Below are 24,489 nucleotides of genomic sequence, written 5' to 3'. Positions count from 1 at the left end.
TAAACATGAAACAAAAAAAAAAGAGAGTAAAGTATCTTTAAAAAAAAAAAAGAAAAAACTTTTCATATATTTCACTTTAAATTTGTTCCTAATTTTATAATTCTAAAATTAGAGCCATCTTTCTCTAGAAGTTCATTTGTACATTTTGAAACAGTGTCTGATACAGATGTAGAGGCTTATTTGATGAGGTTCAGCTGTCTGATTAAAATTTTTTGTATGAATTCTCTGGCAAGTGGATTTATTCATCTTATGGTCAAATGTATCCAATTATGATGAATTAATGACTTGGACAGTTTGATCCTTTATCCTTGAACCAGAATTTGGCTACTTACAGTGTTTGCTGATTGAGATTAACTTGGGGCCATATTGAATAAGTATAATTCTCCTTCTGTAGGATGACTTTTTAGATATTGGGAGCTTGCTCTTGGACAGCCCTCACATCTTATTTTCCTAGGTGAAATATTTCTGTTCCTCTCAATGTTCTCATTTGCCCTTAATTTTTCTGAGGGGAGTTATTTGTCTGAACTTATTTTTCTTCCATACTTTACTTGACCAGTTGGAATTTTGGATCTAATTGCAAGAGAGATGATTAGAACATTATGAATATTCTGTTCTTGGTCCTCGCTGATACGTGATATTGGCAACTCTCTGAAACTCACTAACCTTCAGTTTTTTCATTTATAGACAGGGTATAATAGTTACTTCAGGAGGTTTTTGTTAAATGATGTAATGTGTATGAAAGTACCTTGGAACCTATAAAGTGTTACACACTGTAGATATAAGGTGTTAATATTGTTTATTCTTACTCAATTTTACTTTGCTAAATTCAGCCAATTAATCTTTGAGGATCTTTTTGAATCTTGATTTATTTAGTTTGTCTCCTTCAATTTTATGCCTTCTACCCATCTGTGAGCATATTCTTTATACTTTCATATAAGTGATAATATATTGAATAGGGCCAGAAAAGACTTTTGTGGTATATTGTACATCTGTCAGATTTATTTCTCAAAACAATTCTCAAAGCTCTTTTTGTCATCTAAAAATTTTTATTCTTGTAAATTTATAGGTCTAGCCATTTTAAAGATTCTTCTTTCTCTTCCTCATTCAGACTCTTACACATCTGTCTTAAAAATCTGAGTCAGTTGGGGCACCTGGGTGCCTCAGTCGGTTAAGCATCTGACTCTTGATTTCAGCTCAGGTCATGATCTCATGGTTCTTGAGTTTGAGCCCCACATCAGGCTATGTGTTGACAGTGCAGAGCCTGCTTGGCATTCTCTCTCTCCCTCACTCTCTGCCCCTCCCCTGCTCGTGCTCTCTCTCTCTCTCTCTCTCTCAAAATAAATAAGCTTAAAAAAAATCTGAGTTAATTGGAGAGATCACTCTGTATAATTCTTTCTTATAGTGATGCCTGGGTTATGAGCCAGTGATACACTCAACTGTTTTTGGCTTTTTCAGGACCACTACCCATACATTTTTCTAGATTTCTAAGCAATGTATATATTTATATACACTGGAATATTGTTTGCTGTTTCTCCATTTTCTTCACTACCACGTCCACTTATAGTTGCATAGTCAAATTGTGTTTGTGGCTTCCCAGTATTCCTAAACTGTCTTCATTCATCCATTCAGCATAGTACCTTCTACTATATAGTAGGCACTGTGCTAAGTACAAAGACAAATAAGATGTGGTTTCTGCTCTCCAGAAAGACTTTAGAAAGACTTTAGAAATCTAAAGTCTTAGATTTCTGGGAGTCAAAGAAGTGGTGATACAGATAGTATATAGTGGGTACAAAGCAAGGAATTTTAGATTTGAGCTTGTGTGAAATTGAATGAATATTTGCTAAGCAGATGGGAAAGGAGTGAGACATCCCAAGCTAAGAGAGCAGTGTGAATGAAAACATGAAATAGTGTTCTTTTCCACATTGTCATGCCTTGGAATTCTGCCTTTGCTCTTCAAACATTTTGTAATAGGAATTCTTACAAGGTTCTGGTAGAGCACTGTCTACAAATGACTTTTCTTTCTTATTATGAACTCTCCTATTACCTGGTCACTGGGAAGGAGAAAGTTTTCAGTGAATATACTCATCTTTATTTTCCTTTTAGTTTATTTAGGAAACGAATAGAGTTCCACTTTTCTCTGGCCTTGAATATTTACTGTCAAAAACTAGAAATTTATCTGCAGTAGATAGTGAGATACAACCTTTCAGGTAGAACGTCACCTATCCCTGGAGCAAAGTCTTAACTCTGCACACTTAACCTACTTTGCTTCTTTTTTTTTTTTTTAATTTTTTTTTTTCAACGTTTATTTATTTTTGGGACAGAGAGAGACAGAGCATGAACGGGGGAGGGGCAGAGAGAGAGGGAGACACAGAATCAGAAACAGGCTCCAGGCTCCGAGCCATCAGCCCAGAGCCTGACGCGGGGCTCGAACTCCCGGACCGCGAGATCGTGACCTGGCTGAAGTCGGACGCTTAACCGACTGCGCCACCCAGGCGCCCCTACTTTGCTTCTTTATACAGAGACTTAGTCCATAAGGAAGAGGGATAAGTTAATTGCTTTCATCTTTTTTCTTATTTCTGACATCTGCATTTTGTAATCATTTTTTTTCACAAATATTTATAATGGTATGTTTAAGTAATATTTAAATATTTTAATATTTAAGAAGGAATGCCAGGAAGCATATTACTTTGGCATTACTTTTGGCATATTAGATATTCATTTAAAAAATCATTGTTTTCTGAGAATAGTAGCAGCTGTGATAGTGGCTGGATTGTGAGTCACATACTCTGTACTATTTTTGGCTCTGTCTCAGCCACCACTGCCCACCCACAATCTTCTAACTCTCTAGGTAGTTTATGTATTTGTGTGCACTGGAATAGCCCTGTGCTCAGAGAATAAAATGGGACAATAGCAGATGGCTAGGCATGCTGTACAATGGGATTAGCATTGGGCTCCTCCTTCTCAGGGTTCTCCCCTATGGTTTAAAGTAGTTTTGTGTTACAGTAAATTTCTTACCTTTATAATAAATTACTGACCTGGAAAATGTAATTGAGCATTTGAATCTGAGCTGCATTCAGAAATCTGTGTTAAAATTGTACAGCTTCTTGCTTGATTGATTATAAATGATAATGTTGCTTGGAGTTTAATTTGCTGATGCAGATGTTACCATCATTCCCGTCTGTGCTTCTGTAACTTCTGTGTTTTGCCTTACTTGTTTCTCCAGTTTTGTTGGTTTTGGTGTGTAGAGTTTAGATTTAAGAGTAGCAGAAAGTTAATTAATATATAGAATTAGAAGGTTGCAGTTGGTTTGTTTGGTCATAGATTGGTTCTTAAAATTTTCTCTGCTACTGGGTAACAGAGAAAGTTTTGGGTAGCAAGTCAGAAAGAATAGGTTTTTAAATATATTTTATTTGTTTTCTTCATAGTATTGACTAAGGTAGTGTTCATTTCTTCACTTTTTCCTTAAAATGGAAAGGAGAATATGGTTTATACTAAAAACAACATTTAGTAATTTTACTCCGAGAAAGTTAGTATTTTATTTATGTATATGTTTTTATTTTATTTTTGAGAGAGAGAGAGAAACAGAGACAGAGTGTGAGTGGGGGGAGGGGCAGAAAGAGAAGGAGATACAGAATCTGAAGCAGGTTCCAGGCTCTGAGCTGTCATCACAGAGCCCGACTCGGGGCTTGAACTCACAGACAATGAGATCATGACCTGAGCTGGAGTCAGACACCCAACCAACTGAGCCACCCAGGCGTCCCGAGAAAGTTAATATCCTTAAAAAAAAATCTTATTTTTAATAAGGATTAATTGCAGTGTTTTCTAAATGTTATTTTTAAGTCACAACCCAGCTGTTAATGAAGCTAAAATTAAGAGAAGACAAAGTCAGTCTTCATATAACCTTCCCTTTCCCCACCCCGCCACCTCTTTTTCAAGTAAACCTTAAGGAGGTCAACAGCTAAACTTGGAAAGTCTAATTTAACTTCCAGTTTGTCAACAGATAACTATTTTTAAGTGATGTTGATCTTATACAAGTGACATTTTGTAATGATTGATGCGTTATTTCCTATGGAAAGTTTACTGTGTTATAAATTGTTTTAGTTATGATATATTCCTGCTTACCATCGCTTCTCCTTCCAGAACATTTTTATCTGAAAAAATGAAAACAATAAAACAAACACAGCACCCATCACCCTACATTCTGATAATTCTGATAATCTAGAAACAATAAATTTCAGATATAAGCAATTAAAACAGCAATAGCATTGCTTTACAGTAGATGGAGAAAAACCTATTGCTATATAAATGAACTATTTCTAAGGCTTAGTGACTTAAGGTACCATTTCAGATTGTTTACTTATTTGTGAATCATGAATTTAGGAAGGGCTCTCAGGTAGTTTGTCCCTGATTTGTTTGGTGACAGCTAGGGGTGTCTGCAGTTGGATGATCCACTGCCAAGCTGGCTTTTTCACTTGCATACATTCTGCGTAGGGACTTCTTGGCCTCTGGCTACATGGCTACATGTTGTCTTTTGCCTCAGGGCTTCTGCATATGCCCTGGGTATACCACAGCATGATGGGAGTAGTCACACTTCTTATGTGCCACCTGATTTCCACAGTCACAGGTGTTAGAAGCAGAAGCTGCCTGATGAGTTAAGGGTTATATGCTGTGAATTGGTTTGGAAGTGTGAGAGGATTCCTTTTGCTGTATTCTGTTTGTCATAGTAGCCACAGGATTGATCTTGATTCAGGGGGTCAAGAAATAGACTTCAGTTCTTAATGGAGGCATGGCAAAGCCACATTGCAGAAGAGCATGTAAGGTGGGAGGTATTGCTGTGGCCATCTTTGGAAAATATCTGCTCCAATTCAATAAAAATGTTGAATAAGAGATTGAGAATATGAGAGTGAGAGAGAGAGAGACAGAGACAGAGAGACAGAGAGACAGAGAGAGAGAGTGTGTGTGTGTGTGTGTATGTGTGTGTGTGTGTGAGAGAGAGATATGGTGATAAAACTCCTCTCTTTTTTGTTGTCTTTTGATGTTGCAGCTTTATTAATCATAATGGAAGAGGAACTTTTCTGTTTCTGTGTTCTACTCAGTGTTTTAATCTGTTATTCATAGAGTTTCTACTATCATCCATTGTTCCTAACAAGTTCCTTCAAATCAGAAAAAATTCTAAGCAATTGAAATTTTTTTACCAAGTTCAGGAATTATCACAGGGTATAAAAATATGAAAAAAGAGTACGAAGGAATAAGGTGTTAAAAAAAGGTACAAAGGGTGGACTCATAGCAGAAGGTAAATTAATGCTACACATTTATTTTAAAGATTCACCTCAGGTGAGAAGTACAGCTGTCTAGATGAAAAGTTTGTGTATTAGTGCTCTAATGTGGAAGATAGTGCCATCTAGAAGATAATTGGACTGAATATGTGTGTAGATGATACATTGAATGCAAAAGGATTTTAAAGCCTGTTAAGAATAGAGAAACTTGGCTAAATTGTTTTGTGTTATTTGGGGAGTAAAACAGAATACATCTCAGGCTTAGAGAAGTTTCATGCTTCATTGATGGGTGTTATGGAATTCTGACTTTTAAGCCAGCACTATGGGTTAATTAAGTGGGTTTTTAAAAATAGAGCTATAATTCACATAACATAGAATTTACCATTTTAAACTGTAGAATTCTGTTGTTTTGTGTATACTTACAAGGTTGTGTAACCATCACCACTATTCAATTCCAGAACATTTTCAAAAAGAAACCCATTCCTGTTAGCAGTCATAACCCCTATCCTCTGGCAATGTCTAACCTACCCTTTTTCTCTATGGACTTGGCTGTTCTGAATATTTCATATAAATGTAATAATACAGCATGCAGCGTTTTGTGTCTGGCTTTTTAAAGGTAATGGGTTTTAGGTTCATTCATATTGTTGTACTTTATTCAGGCATCAGTCTTCATTCCTTTTTAATGGCTGAATTGGAATGAATATACCACATTTTGTTCATCCATTCTTCAGTTTGTGAACATTTGGGTTGTTTGCACCTTTTGCCTGTTATGAATAATGATTCTACGAACATTGATATACAAGTTTTTGTATGAACTTGTGTTTTCATTTCTCTTGTGTATATATCTAGGAATGGAAATGATGTTAACTTCAAGTTTAACTTTTTGAGGAACTGCTAAACTGTTTCTAAAGCAGCTATATGATTTTACATTCCTATCAACATCTGTTATTTTTCTTCTATAAATAGCCATTCTAATAGATATGTAGTGGTATCTTTTTGTGGTTTTCATTTGCATTTCCATAATGACTAATGATGTTGAACATCTTTTCATGTACTTGGCCATTTGTGTATCTTTTAGAGAAATGCCTATTCATATTATTTATTTTTAAATTGAGCTATTTATCTTTTCATTGTTGCGTTCTGGAAAGTCTTTATATATTGGAGACTCCACCCCTATCAGTTATGGGATTTGCAAATATATCTCCCCTACTGTGGTTATCTTTTCACTTTTTTGGTAGAGTCCTTTGGTGCACAAGAGTTTTAAATTTTGATGAAAGTCAATCTATCTGATTTTTTCTTGGTTGCTTGTGCTTTTGGTGTCCTATCTAATAAACCTTTGCCTAATTGAAGGTCACAAAGATTTCCTCCTACATTTTCTTCAATGAGTTGTATAGTTTTATTTATTTATTTTTAATATTTTATTTTTTGAAAGAGAGCTTAAGTGGGAGAGGGGCAGAGAGCAAGGGGATAAAGGATCTGAAGCAGGCTCTGCACCTACAGGCTGACAGTAGCGAGCCCAGCATGGAGCTTGGATTCACGAACTATGCAACCATGACCTCAGCCGAAGTTGGATGCTCAACCAACTGAGCCACCCAGGTGCCCCTATGAGTTTATATAGTTTTAGATTTTATATTTAGATCTTTGACCATTCCAAGTTAATTCTTGGTGTATGGTAGTGGTCCAACTTCATTATTTTGTATGTGGATATATCCAGTTGTCCCAGCACCATTTGTTGAAAAGACTGTTCTTGGGGCACCAGGTGGCTCAGTTGGTTAAGTGTCTGACTCTGGCCACAAGTCATGATCTTGCTGTTCTTGGGTTTGAGCCCTACATCGGGCTCTGTGCTAACTGCTCAGAGCCTGGAGCCTGCTTCTGATTCTGTCTTTGCTCTCTCTGCCCCTCCCCTGCTCATCTATTCACTCATTCTCTCTCTCTTTCTCTCTCTCTCTCTCTCTGAAAAATAAACATAAAAAAAGAAAAAGACTGTTCTTTCTCCATTGAATGGTCTTAGGACCCTTGCTAAAAATCAGTTGGTTGTAGACATGTGTGTTCATTTCTGAACATTAATTCTATTTCTGAACTCTTAATTCTATTCCATTGGTGTATATGTCTATCCATGTGTGATACCACTCTGTCTTGATTACCCTAGATTAAAAAAAATTTTGTTTAATGTTTATTTTTGTGAGAGATACAGACAGAGTGGGGGAGGAACAGAGAAGGAGGCAGAGACAGAATCTGAAGCAGGCTCCAGGCTCTGAGCTGTCAGCACAGAGCCCGACATGGGGCTTGAATTCACGAACTATGAAATCATTACCTGAGCCAAAGTTGGATACTTAACTGATGAAGCTACTCAGGCACCCCTGATTACTATAGATTTTTAGTAGGTTTTGATATTGGGAATTGTGAATCTTCTACCTTTGTTCCTTTTCAAGATTGTTTTTTGCTTTTGGGGGTCCCTTTTAATTCCATATGAATTTTGAGATCAGTGTGTCCATTTCTGTAAAAAAGAAATTTGGAAATTTGGTAGGGACTGTGTTGAATCTGCTCGTCAATTTGGAGAGTATTGCCAGACAATATCAAGTTTTTTAGTTGATGAACATGGAGTATCTTTCAACTTCTCAAGGTTGTCTTTAATTTCCTTTATCAATGTTCTGTGGTTTTCAATTTATAAATCTTGAACTTCTTTAAATTTATTCCTAAATATTTTGTTCTTTTTGATGCCATTACCAATGGAATTGTTTTCATTTCATTTGCAGATTATTAATTTTTAGTGTGCAGATACACAACTGACCTTTGTATATTGATTTTGCCTTTTGCAACTTTGCTAAACTTGTTTATTAGCTTTAACAGTGTTTTAGTGGATTTTTTAGTATTGTCTGTATGTAAGATTATGCCACCTGCAAACAGATGGTTATACTTCTTCCTTTCCAATGTAGCTGCCTTTTATTTTTTCAAATTTCCTAATTGCTATTCCCAAGTTGTTCAGTACGATGATGAATAGAGGTAGTGAAGCCTGTATCCTTGAATTGTTCTTTATCTTAGGAGAAAGGTTTTCGTTTTTCGTCATTAAGTATGATGTTAACTTTGGATTTTTTCATAGATGCCCTTTATCATGTTGAGGAAGTTTCCTTTTGTTCCTAGTTTATTGTGTGTTTTTATCATGAAAAAGTGTTGTATTTTTTTTAAATGTTTATTTATTTTTGAGACAGAGAGAGACAGAGTGCAAGTGGGGGAGGGGCAGAGAGAGAGGGAGACACAGAATCTGAAACAGGCTCCAGGCTCTGAGCTGTTAGCACAGAGCCCGACACGGGGCTCGAACCCACGGACTGCGAGATCATGACCTGAGCCGAAATTGGACGCTTAACCGACTGAGCCACCCAGGTGCCCCAAAAAGTGTTGTAGTTTGTAAAATGCTTTTTCTGTATTTATTGAGGTGATTGTGTGGTTTTTGTTCTTTATTCTGTTCATATGGTACATTATATTGATTGATTTTTGTATGTTTGAACCAACCTTGCATTCCTAGGATAGGGATGGATGTGATTTTAAATAGCCTTGTCCTCATCTGGAGAATTGTGGAAACTTATTCTACCAAAATTACCATGTTGGCAGTAGCAGTGGACCTGAGAGAATACAGCCTTTGGATAAATGCTTTGTTTTTAAGTGTTGTAATATAATATAAATAAGAGCTATTTAAGAGCTTATACTGTAGTGCTTTGTAAAATATAGAAGTAATTTTGACTTTTGTTAAAATACTGTTTCCTTTGACTTTTAACTGTGTTTGAATACTTAGTGAATAACTTGAAGATCTATGTTTATCTGGGTCCATTTGCTGTTGATAGAGTGCCATATAAATACTCTCAGAGTCTTACAAGCTCTAGTTCAGAGTGCCCTGTTTTGACTGAGCACACATTTTAAACTGGAAAATGGTAGTTAGCATGCAAATAGGAAAGGGTCAGATCTCTATCATGATAAAGATTATTCTTACAGGTCTCCCAGGAGACCTTGTAGCAGGAACTTGTCAGAGTAATAAATAGATAGATAAGTATCTAGAGAGGGACAAAGGATTAAAAAAAAATACCTGATCAAAGTTTTGAAGCACAGTCAATATTTTCTTCTGCTTAAGAACTGCTTATAATTTGACATGAATTAACTTGCATTGCATTCTCACCTGTGGGAATGGCTGTTTGGATAGATGCCCAGGTACCTGTCAACTTTAGTTAAGAAGTTGAAATAATTAACCACCTGAAGAAGTTATTAAATAAATCAGACTTCGATGGAGTAGCTTTTTGTGCTGTTTCTTCTTTCTACCATATCAATATGTATACCCTAACTAGAAAATAGCTTCAAGCATCAGACATGTTTTGTCCTTTGTTTTCCTGTGCTTGCCAGATCTGGTTACTTTTTTCTCCTAATCCTTTTTTTCCTAGAGGAGTTTTTTGGATTAGAAAATTCATCCAAATCTACCAAGGAAAATTTATTAAATCTGGTAAGATCCTTAGGTTTCCATTGCATATACACCAGGAACTGTTGTTTGGATCTATTTTCCCTCCATGTCATCCAGGCCAGACTCTTATTTTATATACAACAAATTTGGCAACATGGGTTTTTTTTTTTTTTTTTTTTTTTCTTTTTAGAGAGATGTGTGCATAAGTGCAGGTGAGGGGCGGGGGTGGGGAGGGGAGAGAGAGAAAGAGAGAGAGAGAGAGAGAGAGAGAGAGAGAATGAATGAATATGATTGAATGAATGAATCAGTCAATCCTAAGTAGGCTCAATGCTCAGCAGAGCCTGATGTGGGGTCAGTCCCACAATTGTGGGATCATGAGCTGAGCTGAAATAAAGAGTCAGGCACTCAACTGACTGACTCACCCAGGTGCCCCAGTAACATAGTATTTTTTATAAAGCAGCTAAGTGAGGAATTTTAAGTGAAGTGTGTATTCATTTTAAACAACATTCTGGGTAAAAGAATGCCACTGATGAATGAGCTTTAACTTCCTCTACCCTTTTGACAATCTGATGAAAGCCATGGGTTCTCTCCATATAAAAATGCGCATAGCTCATTTTTGGGGACATCATACATCCAGGTCATCCATGAACTCTTGATTAAAAATGCACACCATCCATGAAACAGACAAGTTTGAGATACAAAGGTCTCTAGGTTTTACAAAACCATAAAATTATGTATGTGGTTCAAATACAAGGTAAGTTGAGGTCAGTTACAATTTCATGTTACCTGTAATTTAACTAGAAAGAGTATATCTGCTGGATATAGTGGATACTGTGGTGAGTGACCTTTATTCCCCTTGAGGGTCTAAGGATGTATTCGCCCAGGTGCTGGAAGTACTGTTGACATAGTCCTTAGTTGTTAGCCCCTGTGGGCTAAAGAGACCTCCCTTGCATAAAGGCATACCGCTTTCCATGGATGTCCTAGATTTATCTCTGAGGATATAAGGGTTTGAATCCATTGCCCTGACTTGAGACAACTCTGAAAGATCATCCCAGATTCAGAGTTCCTCATTGGGTCATCTGAATCTTTTGGGACTTTGTGGCATCTGAATTTCTCCCTCTGCACAATAAGGCTCTCTCCCTACCACCTTCCTTTCCACTGGTATTGATGTTAAGAGCACCCTCTAATAAACTTCGTGCAAGTAAAGTCTATCTCAAGGTCTGCTTCCTGGGAAACCCAGCCTTGTCACATTAGGGTTGAGTATTAGTACAAGTTATCGTACAGGCCATGGAAGGAGGCTTGGCTAAAATAAAAGTTTAGTGAGGGGCGCCTGGGTGGCTCAGTCACCCAGTTACTTCAGCTCAGGTCATGATCTCATGGTTATTGAGTTCGAGCCCTGTGTCAGGCCCTGTGCTGACAGCTCAGAGCCTGGAGCCTGCTTCAGATTCTGTGTCTCCCTCTGTCTCTTCCCCTTCCCCACTCACACTCTGTCTCTGTCTCTCTCAAAAATAAAAACATTAAAAAAAAAGTTCAGTGAGATGAACTTTAATTTAGACTCAAAATATGTGAAGCATCTTATCAGTATTCTTTCAGACCTTATATTTCCAGTGGTTTTTGGAAATCTAGGTTTCTTTGAATTCATTAGTTGTCTCCCACTCTTTTTTTTTGACCTTGCAGAAAACCGCCAAAATCTCTGACGGCCTGGTTTGTTTGCCACACAGTATGAGCTTGTGAAAGATGTGGGTTAAGTAAAGAGTTGCTCACCCGTCCTGCAGAAACCCCTAGAGGTTTCTCAAGTTGATAAGTACATATGATAAGGGAACTCCTCTTGTTAGGATCCTAATCATATTCCTTCCACAAATCCTAAGATTTCTTTCTTGGACAATGTTTAAAAAATTATTGCTTTTATTATTATTATCATTGAAAGGATGTATTCTAAATATTTGAAAGATGGAAAACCTTATAACAAGGAAAATTCTATGTAAAACTAAACTTTTCCCTCCTTCAAATTGGGGTAATATTGTACATACTTTTTGATAACTTGTCTTTTTCCTTAATAGTATATGAAAAGCAGGTTTCTACATCTTCACTTAATCCTTAAGTATATGAATTGTAATGGTTGCATAATATTACATTCAGTGGATAGATCGTATGTAACTTAGCTAGCCACCTATTGTTATGTATTTGATTTTTCTTTACTTTGTTATTGTTAATAAATAACACAGAATGATTGCTTTTTCTTTGAAACTAAGCCTAGTGTGTTTGCTTTAATTAGTTATTTAAAAATATTGAGTTCTTTTATCACTAAAATGTAGTGAACTATTAGATGTAAGACTTTTTAAAAAAAATTTCTAATGTTTATTTTTGGAGAGAGAGAGAGACAGAGGCAGAGAACAAGAGCGCAAGTGCAAGCAGAGGAGGAGCAGAGAGAGAGGGAGACACAGAATCTGAAGCAGGCTCCCTGCTCCAAGCTGTCAACACAGAACCTGACGCGGGCAGGGCTTGAACTCACAAACTGCAAGATCATGACCTGAGCTGAAGTTGGACACCCAACTGACTGAGCCCCCCAGGTGCTCCAAGACTGTTTTATCTAGATAGCCATTGTTACTATACAACTTAAAGGGGTAGCATTCGTATGGATGATGTGAATTGAGTTCCTAAGCGAAGTGTCACTATTAACAGAAGGATTGCTGTTGTACATTTATGGATCCTCTTTGTTTGAACAATTTTAGCACAGGAAGGTCAGGCAAATTTTTATATATGCCTGCCAGATAAAAAAGAAGTATTTGAGACATTTATATAATTGTCTACCAAGCAGATCTTAACTGGCAGTGACCTTTGGTTTCCCCAGCTTTTGTTCCATATTATCCAGTTGTTTTAATGCAAGAGGTCCCTAGTTCCATTATCTGTCCCAGAGCAGGTTTATCAGGAAACTTATCTTCCCTCTCAGCAATTAATGAAATCTGTCAGGAGCAGTGGATTCTGAATGTATTTTCCTAAAGATCATAGCTATACCTTCTGTATAGTTCGAACTGAACAGTTTTTAAAATAAAATATAGTAGTACTCTAATGAAATTTATTACTTTTTAAATGTTCTCAGTTTCCCCCTGAGAATATAGTTGTATTTTAGAATTGAAGGAATGTTAGTGTTCTTTTGTTTTACAGATAAAATAATTAGAAAGATCAAGTAACTTTCCCAGTATGATGTAGCCAGCTATTTTTTCATTACAGTAATTAACTCTAACTCATGATGAGAGAACAGTACAGTTGAGAAGGAAACTCAACCAAAGAAATAATTGGTTACCATCCATAATCTTTGCTGGACTTATTAAAGACCATAAACAGTGATTAACAATATAGATATGGAAGCTTTTCACAACCTAAACTGAATTGAAAACATTGCTTAGAATTGCTCATGATTTTGTTGTGTCTTCTAATCACTAGAAACACATTTCTGGACAAGTAAAAGTTAAAGGCCAGTATAGTTTGGGCTTGTTGGTACTTTTTGCCAGATCATAGGGTAGTAGACAATTGCCTAGAAATTAGGGGACTTAGTGAATTAATTACTGTAGATCCCTCTTTGCTCCTGATTATGATCATTCATGTAAACTGTACTTCTGTCATTGATATTGAAAGGTATTATTAACCTAGTAGGTGAAGGTCAGAGCCTTTCTGAATAATTTGATTTACATAGTAAATTGATGCTGATGACTACTTAGAACAACTGTGGAGACATCATCAAAAACATTCTTTAAATGATGTTTAAAGTAGCTAGGTGATTGCAAGAAGTGTTTTTTTGGATACCTTGTCCTTAGAACTGTATGCTAGAGGAAGTCTCTTCTACCTTTACTCAGTGATTGGAACCTCAGAGGCAGAGTAATCAGTTCCACTTGACTAGGAATAAATCATTCACATTGAAACATGATAGTTCCTGACAACTGGCAATGCTGATAAAAGCCAAAACAAAAGATGTGAAGAAATCTGTGCCAATGTGGAATTGGTATGCAGATTTGATGAATTCACATGTAGCATGCGTTTGGCATTAGTCTTTCTCTGATTTCATACATTTTTTTTCTCTGTAAAATAAAAATTGTATGAGGAGAAAAAGGTTCTGTATAATACAATAATTAGGTTTTTCTCTTTCTTTCTTTCTTTCTTTCTGTCTACAACCCAGTTGACAGAGCTATACTATGATTAGAGAGGGCAATGTCATCTTTTTGTGAATAGTTATTTAAAAAAAAATCTTGAATTCTTCATTGTTCTTTATGGTAAAAAACTGTATGTATAAACCTGGGTGATCCCCCTCTTCCCTATTTGTCATCAAGGACATAGATATATAGAATAAACAGCAATTCCTTTGATCTCTACAGAATTTAAACTCATGCAGCAATTGAATATACACTAATAGGTACTTCATGATCTATTTCTATATCAGATAGGGTTTGTGGAAAGTAGAAAAAAAGCCCATAGAATTATAAAATACATAATTTTCTGCAACAAGCATTTATTCACTTTCAATGTAATTAAAAACAAGTGAGTGAAGGAAAATCTTTTTTTGCAATTTCATTGTCAAGTGCTTTCTAGTCCAAACTAGCTTCCTTCTACCCCTTGGAAGTCAGGCTAAACTGACTATTTTAGTAGTATGATGATACTGAAGTCCTGATTATCAAGTGTCTTTGGCTCTGCCCACTAGCTTTAGTGTACTGTATTTGGATATATGTTCCTTACATGGAAGATGTACTTTTGCATTTGCAATGGTTTCCTATCTCCACCATTCATGCTTTTCTTCAGTAGGGGATAAGATTTTGATATAAGTGACCACAGTAATAATGTACCATGTCTATTAATAAACACTACTTAATAATAAGGGATAGTTTCTGTAAAGATGGCTTGAGTCATTTGTATGATTGATTTTTTTTTTTAAATCACAGAACATATTATTTATAGCATGGTGATTAAAAGTAGGATTCTAGAGGTGCATTGCCTAGTAGTTATCTCATAGTCTTCTGGTGATGCTTAAATCTTTGTTATATATAAAGTTCTTACAACAGTACCTCATATACAATGTTCTTTTTAAGCGTTAGTAGTCCCTTTTATCACCACTACCTCCTCCTTGTCACCATCACCACAATTATTATCGTTAGTATTATTATTAAGCTTATTGATTTATTTTGAGAGAGAGAAAGCAAGCAAGAGCGTGTGCATGCAGGGGAGGAGCCCTGTCAGCGTGGTCCCACCACAGGGCTCGAACTCATAAACTGTGAGATCATGACCTGAGCCAAAATCAAGAGTCAGACGCGTAACCAACTGAGCCACCCAGGCATCCCTTATTATTATTTTTGTTGTTATTGTTATATTATTTTGTTATTTTAAGGATTCTGTGGTTTCTATTCCTACACATTGGAGATGTCTTGTTTTGTTTTGTTTTTGTAGATAGTCTGAGTATATTTAGGGGAGTATTTTTCTACTTAACATGATTCCAAATATCCATATTGTTCATATTCAATTATGTGCACAGCTGATCTAGTTTTTTTCTTGGCTGTTGTATTCTAGTTTTTTCCTTGACTGTATTCCAAACTTTTTGTAAATCATTTATTTTAGATCCTGTGGATAATTGAATTTAGTATAGAAATAGGAAAGTGTGTATTTTATAGAAATTGCCAAATAAATACTGAAATAACATGATAATGGGACTATCCGGGTGATCAGCTTTTACATCTTCAACATTAGGTAAGAACACGATTTTGAATCACAACCAAAGTGAGGGTGTATAACAGCAGCTTTTAGTACGTTTCATGTTATCCATCGTGTTGCTAGGTAAACTAAAAGAGAAGTATTTTTGTACATACTCCTCCTCCCAGATACCACACACAGCATCTTTTGGGTTTATTCAGTGCATATGTGGCTAGTTTGCACATATCTATGTCTTTTTCAACTCTTCCTTGCTGATGGCAGCTTGCCCAAAGGAGGCAATTTTACTGTCCATCGTCCTTCATTTTGTCAGTTCTTTTCAGTATGGAATGTTTATTCCGCCTCCTTAGAAGTGAATAGCCATTCTTTTCCTCTCCTCCAACTCAACAATCTGTTTAGACAGCTGGGTGATTGAAAAAGAAAGTAGCTTACGGAGAACGTGTTAATGGGGATTTTACCAAGTTTAGCAGCTTCTGCACCTGAGTATATTATGAAACGTTTTTGCCAGCAAAGAATAATGGATTCCTTTAATAGTTTTACTATGTATAAATTATAGGAGTGGTATTGTTAGCAGTTTAACTTCTTAATTTCTTTCTTAGATGCTGATGATAGGGGAGAAAGAAAGATATCCTTATGATGCTTGTAAGGCCTGTTTGTATATTAGGTGGTCTCCTAAAACAAATCTCTATTTTCTTGCATGTAAACTTGGTTGTTTCTGTGAAATTTCATTTTAAATAATGGCTCTTGTATGCTCTTTCTTTTTTTAAAAAAATTTTTTTTTTCAACGTTTATTTATTTTTGGGACAGAGAGAGACAGAGCATGAACGGGGGAGGGGCAGAGAGAGAGGGAGACACAGAGTCGGAAACAGGCTCCAGGCTCTGAGCCATCAGCCCAGAGCCCGACGCGGGGCTCGAACTCACGGACCGCGAGATCGTGACCTGGCTGAAGTCGGACGCTTAACCGACTGCGCCACCCAGGCGCCCCTTTTTTTTTTTTTTTTTTTAATTTTTTTTTTTTTCAACGTTTCTTGTATGCTCTTTCTTGACAAGAATGTCTGATTAATAGCATGGTCATATCTTTTCTTTGTTTAATAAGGTTTGTATGTTAACAACCAGAATGACATGCATAGCTGGTTAAACATGTAAAAAGCAGGGCATTGCATTCTCTATTGCATATGGAGTATTATATTTTTGAGTGCCAAAATTCTCTTTAGTGGTTGTGAGTATACCTAAGTGGTGATTCATATGAGATTCTAATAATAGTGTCTGATTTAAGGTAGACTAATGGTTTTCATTTGTGGTGGTCTTTTTCTGATAGTAGGTTTCAACTTTTAATGTCATTGAAAAGACTGGAACCCATTTCAAGCATTTCAGTGGTTTACCTGTATGATTGTTTCTTTGTTAAAGAATAAAAATCTAGGGGCACCTGGTTGGCTCAGTCAGCTAAGTGTCCGTCTCTTGATTTTGGCTCAGGTCGTGATCTCATGGTTTGTGAGATTGAGCCCTGCGTTGGGCTGTGGTCTGACAACATGGTACCTGCTTGGGATTCTCTCCCCCTCCCTCTCTGCCTCTGCTCTGCGTGCGTGCTCTCTCTCTCTCTCTCAATCTCTCTCTCTCTCTCTCTCTCTCTCTATATATATATATATATATATCTCCCTCCATCCCCCTCCCCCCTCCAAAGAAACAACCATACAAACCAAACCAACCAACCTACCTACCTACCTTAAAAAAAAATGAATAAAAATCTAAGCCTTACACAGTATTTAGGGTACCTTACTCTAAATTTACCAAATGTTTTTGCATAGCTTATTTATTCTGCTTGTGGAATTCTCATTGACTTTAGAGAAGGAGTTGATTTTTTCTTCCCCTGTAGAATGAGGAAGTTCCTTAAAGAGCTTATATTAAATTGATTACTGCAGAAAGTTATCTGAACATTGTATCTAGGCTTCTTTTATAGTTACTTTTTTGGCAGGAGTTTATGTGTATGCCTAAATACAGTCTCTAAAAGTGTGAGCTTATATATTATTCATTTACTGATTAATGAACCAATATTTATAATAGACCTAACGTGTGCCAGATATGATGATAGAAAATTGGGGTGGAGGTGTAGGATCCAGTCTACTTGTGAAGACATGTATCAAACAAAGAATTATAATATGGTCAGGGGTTAGTGTTACAATGTGTATATACAGATGGGAGAATAGAGATAAATGTGGCAAACATATAGATATATGAAAGAATGGAGAACATGTGTGTATGTGTATGTATATATAACATGTATATGTGTAATAAAATACAAAGAGCGTTTTATTCTCATGGAGGTAAAAGCAAGGAAATCTTTTCAAAGGAGATAACTTTTATGTTGCTTTTTGAAAGCCATGTAAAGTAAACCAGCTAGTTCTAGTATTAGCTCAAGAGACTAATCATATTCTGCAGCTTGATTTTTCTCTCTAGAACTTATTGCCATCCTACATTCTATATTTATTTCATTCATTCATTGTCTACTGCATTAGGATGTAATCTCTTTGAGGATGGGGATTTTTGTCGTTTTTAATACTTCTGTATTCTCAACATCTAGAAAAGTTTCTGGCCTATAGCAGTAGCTCAAGTATGTGTTGAATGAATGAATGAAATTTGTGAGTTCTACAGTAATTGCCTTATTATTTCTTTTAGTTTATTAAAGCTGTCTCTTGGGGCGCCTGGGTGGCTCAGTCAGTTGAACATCTCACTTTGGCTCAGATCTTGATCTCACGGTTTGTGTGTTCAGGCAGGCTCCCTCTGCCCCTCCCCCACTCACTCTCTTTCTCAAAAATAAACATTAAAAAATTTTTTTAAAAAGGCTCTCTCTCTCGGGGCGCCTGGGTGGCGCAGTCGGTTAAGTGTCCGACTTCAGCCAGGTCACGATCTCGCGGTCCGTGAGTTCGAGCCCCGCGTCAGGCTCTGGGCTGATGGCTCAGAGCCTGGAGCCTGTTTCCGATTCTGTGTCTCCCTCTCTCTCTGCCCCTCCCCCGTTCATGCTCTGTCTCTCTCTGTCCCAAAAATAAATAAATGTTGAAAAAAAAATTAAAAAAAAAATAAAAATAAAAAGGCTCTCTCTCTATAATCCCTTTATTTATTTATTTTTTTACTCAGTATCTTTCATTATGGGTACTTGAGTTTCCTATGATAACATGCTATCTCCATAATGTTTCTCAAACCTACTCCCTCCTTTCCATCTCTCTTAGCTCATCTGGTCTTGAAAATCTTTTACCTGAATTGATAAGCTCTATTTGTTTTCCATGTAAGTCCCCTTAAATTATTTCTCCATAGCTATCAGAATTATCTATCTAAAAGACAGAACTGACCAGACCATTTCTTTGTTTAAAAACACCTAATGGTTGTCCTCTGTTAGAATAAAATCTGTCTAGTATAGATCACACACAGAGCCATCCATAGCATGCGTTCAGCTCCATAATGTATATGAAGGAATGAATAATTTCAAAAGGAATTTCATTGAAAATGCTTCCTGTTTGGATAAAAGAAGATCTAAGATTATATCTTAACACTAGTGTTTAAGAACAGTTTTTCTTTATACAGCTAATTTGTCTGTCTTACTGGCTTGTTCTAATCCTCAATTCACTGTGATTTACAATGTCATTATTGAAGTAAGTAATCCAATTTCTCATGTCTTTCCTCTCTATAATTCCTCTCTCCATCCCATCTCTATATCTTGGGTCTTTTCTCTCTAGCTACTTTCCTTATTTCTTTAGAGACTTATATATATGTGTATGTGCATCTTTTCTCTGTTCTGGATATAAATTCTAACTTTAAAATTTTGCATGCAGTTTTGAAACCCTTAGGATTAAATTATTTCTATGGAACACACTCAGAGATAACCCTGATCTACCTGTTTTCAACTTAAAATTATTTTTATTGTGACTACTATATTTCTCTTAATTTCCTCCCCCCCCCCCCCCGCTCAGATTGAAAATCTTCAAGAGCAACTTAGAGATAAGGAAAAGCAAATGAGCAGCTTGAAAGAACGAGTCAAATCTTTGCAGGCTGACACTACCAACACCGACACTGCCTTGACAACTTTGGAAGAGGCCCTTGCAGAGAAAGTGAGTGACTGGTTTGGACTCTTCATAGACACATTTCCTCTGCTTTCTCGTTAATGTAAAATTTTCTCTAGTAATGAGACTTGGATATAAAAGGCAGAAGACGTCCCTTGGGGCAAAAGAGAAAAGAGCTTTCTGTACTATTGCTGACATAGATAGTATAGGGGAAAGAAAATCCACTCTGTTTTTGTCAACTTAAGCATCTCTTGTTAGGCAAGATGGATTCCACAGTAGAGGGCAGTGGCTGAACTTTGTAAACAGTAAGCCATATTTTCCCCATTTACTATCTTCTGAAAAAAAGAAAAGTTCTTTTTATTTATCTCATCAACTAGAATTTGGGGATGTAGAATATTAGACATTGACCATCAGGAAGCACTATATTATTAGTTCTCTTTTACTATACCACACTGGTACCTAATATAGTCATGGATTTTAGTATTAATACATTTAGTATTAATGCATTAATACATACTTACTATTTTTCTAGTCTTGGCCTTGCTACTGCATTTTGTGTTTATGAGCAAACCTAATCTTTCAGGAATGGTTGACTAAGTGAATAAGTGGCCCAGCCGGACAGGTGTTTATGTCTTGGAAGGAGGTTTAAGGAATCTTGGTGGGGCGTTTTAATTGGATTTTTTTTTTAAAGGAATAGGGTCACTGTTTTTTAAGCGTCTTGGACTCAGAATGCTTCAGACTGTATGCCAGGGATCAAGGCTTGATCCCTGAATAAATTCAGAAATAATACCCAGAAATATGCTTAAATTGCTTCAACTTTTAGACTTCCTAAGTATCTGTTGACAGAAGTTTTAACGGCTCCTCTCTTTTACCCTGCTTTTTTATGCTTTAAACTCAGTATGTCATAATCTCCCCAACCTCCTCCTTTTTTGGTGTGTGAATTGTGAGTTGTTTCCATTGCCTTATGGGCAACATGTGAATTACATATAAAAAAGGAGTATTTGTTGACTGTTGCCCTTAAGGTAGGGGTGTGTGTGTGTGTGTGTGTGTGTGTGTGCGCGCGCGCATGCATGTGCCCGTGCGTAAAGTTTTTGGATACTTGGGAGTTAAATGGGTTTTTCCAAAAGAATACTTAAGGGGATTCTAATACTATTTGAGATTATAGGAACAGAAACCCAGGGGAGTCAAAAGACCAAGGCCACATCTTTGTTATAGCAAGATGAGTAGGAGGTATGACTTCTTTAAAAAGTAAATTATTAACAACTTACCACTGTCTTTTGAATGAAGCATGGGAGTGTGAAATTTTATCAGCTAAAAGCTGAATTACACTCATATGGTATAAGTAGGAAAGGAATTTTCTTATGTATTGATGTGCTCTCTTATCAGGAGCGGACAATTGAACGCTTAAAGGAACAGCGGGACAGAGATGAGCGAGAGAAGCAAGAGGAAATTGATAACTACAAAAAAGATCTTAAAGACTTGAAAGAAAAAGTCAGCTTATTGCAAGGCGACCTCTCAGAAAAAGAGGTTAAGATCACCAAAATAGAATGATTTGTTTAGTTGGTGCATTGTATGTATATGTTGATGGTCTTTATGTAATGCATATAAAAATGTATTTGAGAAAAGGTTTTCTTAATATTCTTATAGTATGCCTTTTCAGAAGACCTTAAGGGGTATTTTGGAAAGCTTTGCAGAGGTGTAGTAGATTGGATCATTCATTTCCTAAGTCTTCTCTCTTTCAATATGTTATGAGTTGGTTTCTTACTTGTTTTTTTTTTTTTTTTCAACGTTTATTTATTTTTGGGACAGAGAGAGACAGAGCATGAACAGGGGAGGGGCAGAGAGAGAGGGAGACACAGAATCGGAAACAGGCTCCAGGCTCTGAGCCATCAGCCCAGAGCCTGACGCGGGGCTCGAACTCACGGACTGTGAGATCGTGACCTGGCTGAAGTCGGACGCTTAACCGACTGCGCCACCCAGGCGCCCCTGTTTCTTACTTGTTAATGACATTTTTATAGATTCTAAAAAACTGAAGCAGTTACACATGGAAAGATACTGTGCTAATGGTAAGAAGGGTGATAGATGAAAAGAATATGCAAATGGAGGACAACTTATTTACAATGGCTCTTAAAAAATTTTTTTTAATTTTTAATTTTATTTTAGAGCACAGGAGTTGGAGAGACGGGCAGAGGGAGAGAGGGAGAAAATCTTAATCAGGGTCTACACTTAACATGGAGTCTGATACAGGGCTCAATCCCACAACCCTGGGATCATGACCTAAGCTGAAATCAAGAGTCAGATGGCCAAGTGACTGAACCACCAGGCACCCCTATGGTACCTCTTAAGTACATCTCAGTATTGGCAGAGAAATCTTAAGTGATTGCTGACCAGTTGGGTGACTTAGTAGCCTTGCTTTGGGAGGATCCTGTTAATGTGACCTAAATAGTAGAAATACCTAATGCCTTATGATCATGTAATAATACATGAGCTTCAGAAACATTCTTGGGTTTTCTTTCTTATATCTTTTAAGAAAATTTATGGTGGGGCGCCTGGGTGGCTCAGTCAATTAAGTGTTTGACTTCAGCTCAGGTCATGATCTCGTTGTTCGTGGGTTTGAGCCCTGCATTGGGCTCTGTGCTGACAGCTCAGAGCGTGGAGCCTGCTTCAGATTTTGTGTCTCCATCTCTCTCTGTCCCTCTCCCACTCGTTCTCTCTCTCTCTCTCTCCCAAAAATAAATAAACATTTGGAAAAAATTTATGGTAATTTTTGTTTCTAGTGGAACTTCCCTTCTAAAAGGGAAAAGTGTTTTATATTTATGTTGGTGTAGCTACCACAGTAACTAGTAGTGACTCCTACTACTAGTGACTACTTTCATTCACAAAGCTTGATCTCCTTCCATTTATTTTGTGGGAATGGATATGTATTGATAGAACTCTTTTAAATTAAAAAAATTTTTTTTAATGTTTATTTTTGGGAGGGGGAGAGAGAGAGAGAGAGAGTGCAAGCAGGGGGAGAGGCAGAGAGAGAGAGGGAGACACAGAATCTGAAGCAGTCACCAAGCTCTGAGCTGTCAGCACAGAGCCCGACATGGGGCTCAAGCCCACAAACTGTGAGATCATGACCTGAGCTGAAGTTGAATGCTCAACCAACTGAGCCACCCAGGCGCCCCTCTTTTAATTTTTTTTGAATGTTTATTATTTTTTTTGAAGGAGAGAGAGAGAGAGAGACAGAGAGAGACAGAGAGAGACAGCGCATGAGTGGGGGAGGGGCCGAGAGAGAGGGAGACACAGAATCCGAAGCAGGCTCCAGGCTCTGAGCCATCAGCACTGAGCCCAACACAGGGCTCGAACCCATGTGAGATCATGACCTGAGCTGAAGTCAGACGCCCATCTGACTGACCCACCCAGGCACCCCGATAGAACTCTTAAATCACAATTCAATTGGTATTTCTTGGGAATTCAACTTATTTTAGTTGGGACTTGAAAGCTGAGGCTAACATTGTTTTATATTTCATGAATGTTCTTGAAATGGAAACTTCAGTATATAATAACAGAAAAATAAGCCACCAAGATAATAAATTTAAAAAATTGTATTTCCATTTTGTTTGTAATTAGTATTTATTCTAGATGTGTATTGCTTTTTTTAGGCTTCACTTTTGGATCTGAAAGAGCATGCTTCTTCCCTGGCTTCCTCAGGACTGAAAAAGGATTCACGACTTAAGACACTGGAGATTGCTTTAGAACAGAAGAAGGAGGAGTGTCTGAAAATGGAATCTCAGTTGAAAAAGGTTAAAGAAAATTTTTATACTTTTCTTACTTTGCTTTAAATAAGAACATAGTAGAAAGCTCTACAGGGTTCACATGTAATAAATTACCAATGATGTAATAATCCCCTAAAGTTCAACATGTCATTTATACCTTCATCAGTTCTCTTAGTGTATTTACCCTGTTTTATTTTACTACTGAAAATCCTCAAATTCTTAGAAAATTGACAGTTCAGAGGAAGAGTAAAATATAAGACCACAATGTAAAAATCTTAATTTTTCTGGTATTTTTCTTCCATTAGCATCGGGCTTCCTAGGAGATAATTTAGCAGTGATAGTCACCCATAGGGGTGAGTATTAGGATTGATATAGATATTTATTGTCCATTTTTCTGATTTATTTCTAAGATTTATATGGCAGTTTGTAGGTTTCAAAACACTTTCATATTTATAATCTCCGAGCTGTCAACTTTGTGAGTATTGGAACAGTTAACTGGGTTCAATTCATATGATGACTAATTAAAACAGGTACAGCCTAGTCTTGAGACTTTAAGATGTTTTTTGTTTTTAAAGTTTATTTATTTTGAGAGTTAGTGAAGAGCGTGTATACACACACGTGTGCGAGTGGGGTAAAGGCAGAGAGAGAGGGAGGGAGAGAATCCTCACTGTCAATATGTCAACATGGATCTCACGAACCATGAGATCATGACCTGAGCCAAAATCAAGAGTCAGATGCTAAACTGATGGAGCTCCCCAGGCTCCCCAAGACTTTAAGTTATGTTCTCTTTCTATGTATTGGGTGTATTCAACATGATATCCTTATAATGAATATTTCATGTAGAGTATGTCTAAAGCAAAATCACATTTTTAAGCTAAAGAGAGGAAGAAAATCCAGTATCTTATAGTTACTTTTGAATAAGTAGGAAAATACTATTTGTGAGATTATGGACTCCGATTATAACCAATTCACATTTGATAGTTGGCTTTTTTTTCCTCACTGGAAAGGTGGAAATAATTTTCTATTTAATACCTGAATATCAAAGGTGAAGCTGTTACATGTATTCAGAGTTATAAAACAGAGCAGGAACTATCAAGAGTAATGTTATTCATTAATATTCTAAACTCCCCTGTTTGTGACAATCCCACATTTTCTATTTGTTTACTTTTATTCTTCTTGTTATCATGGCCTCTTATATCTTAGGCTTTATCTGTAGGTTTATGAGAAAAAATAAAGTTATCTTTGGGTAGAGGAGGCTGATGGCT

At 36.7% G+C, this 24,489-nt stretch overlaps 1 protein-coding gene across 1 annotated transcript in view; it reads left to right on the top strand.

Annotated features, from left to right (window-relative positions):
* The window catches only part of ERC1 (ELKS/RAB6-interacting/CAST family member 1), a 516,249-nt gene that overhangs the window by 156,619 nt on the left and 335,141 nt on the right, over positions 1-24,489 (top strand). Inside the window, exons 9-11 of the mRNA XM_047065409.1 lie at positions 19,374-19,511; positions 20,850-20,990; positions 23,111-23,251. Coding sequence (XP_046921365.1) covers positions 19,374-19,511; positions 20,850-20,990; positions 23,111-23,251 — 420 coding nt within the window. The remainder of the gene's footprint in view (positions 1-19,373; positions 19,512-20,849; positions 20,991-23,110; positions 23,252-24,489) is intronic.

Source organism: Lynx rufus, unplaced genomic scaffold, assembly GCF_022079265.1.
Source record: "Lynx rufus isolate CCGP_SWC_20201006 ecotype Redwood Valley unplaced genomic scaffold, mLynRuf1.p SCAF_7, whole genome shotgun sequence".
Classification (NCBI taxonomy): domain Eukaryota; kingdom Metazoa; phylum Chordata; class Mammalia; order Carnivora; family Felidae; genus Lynx; species Lynx rufus.
This window is presented reverse-complemented; position numbering and strand designations above follow the sequence as displayed.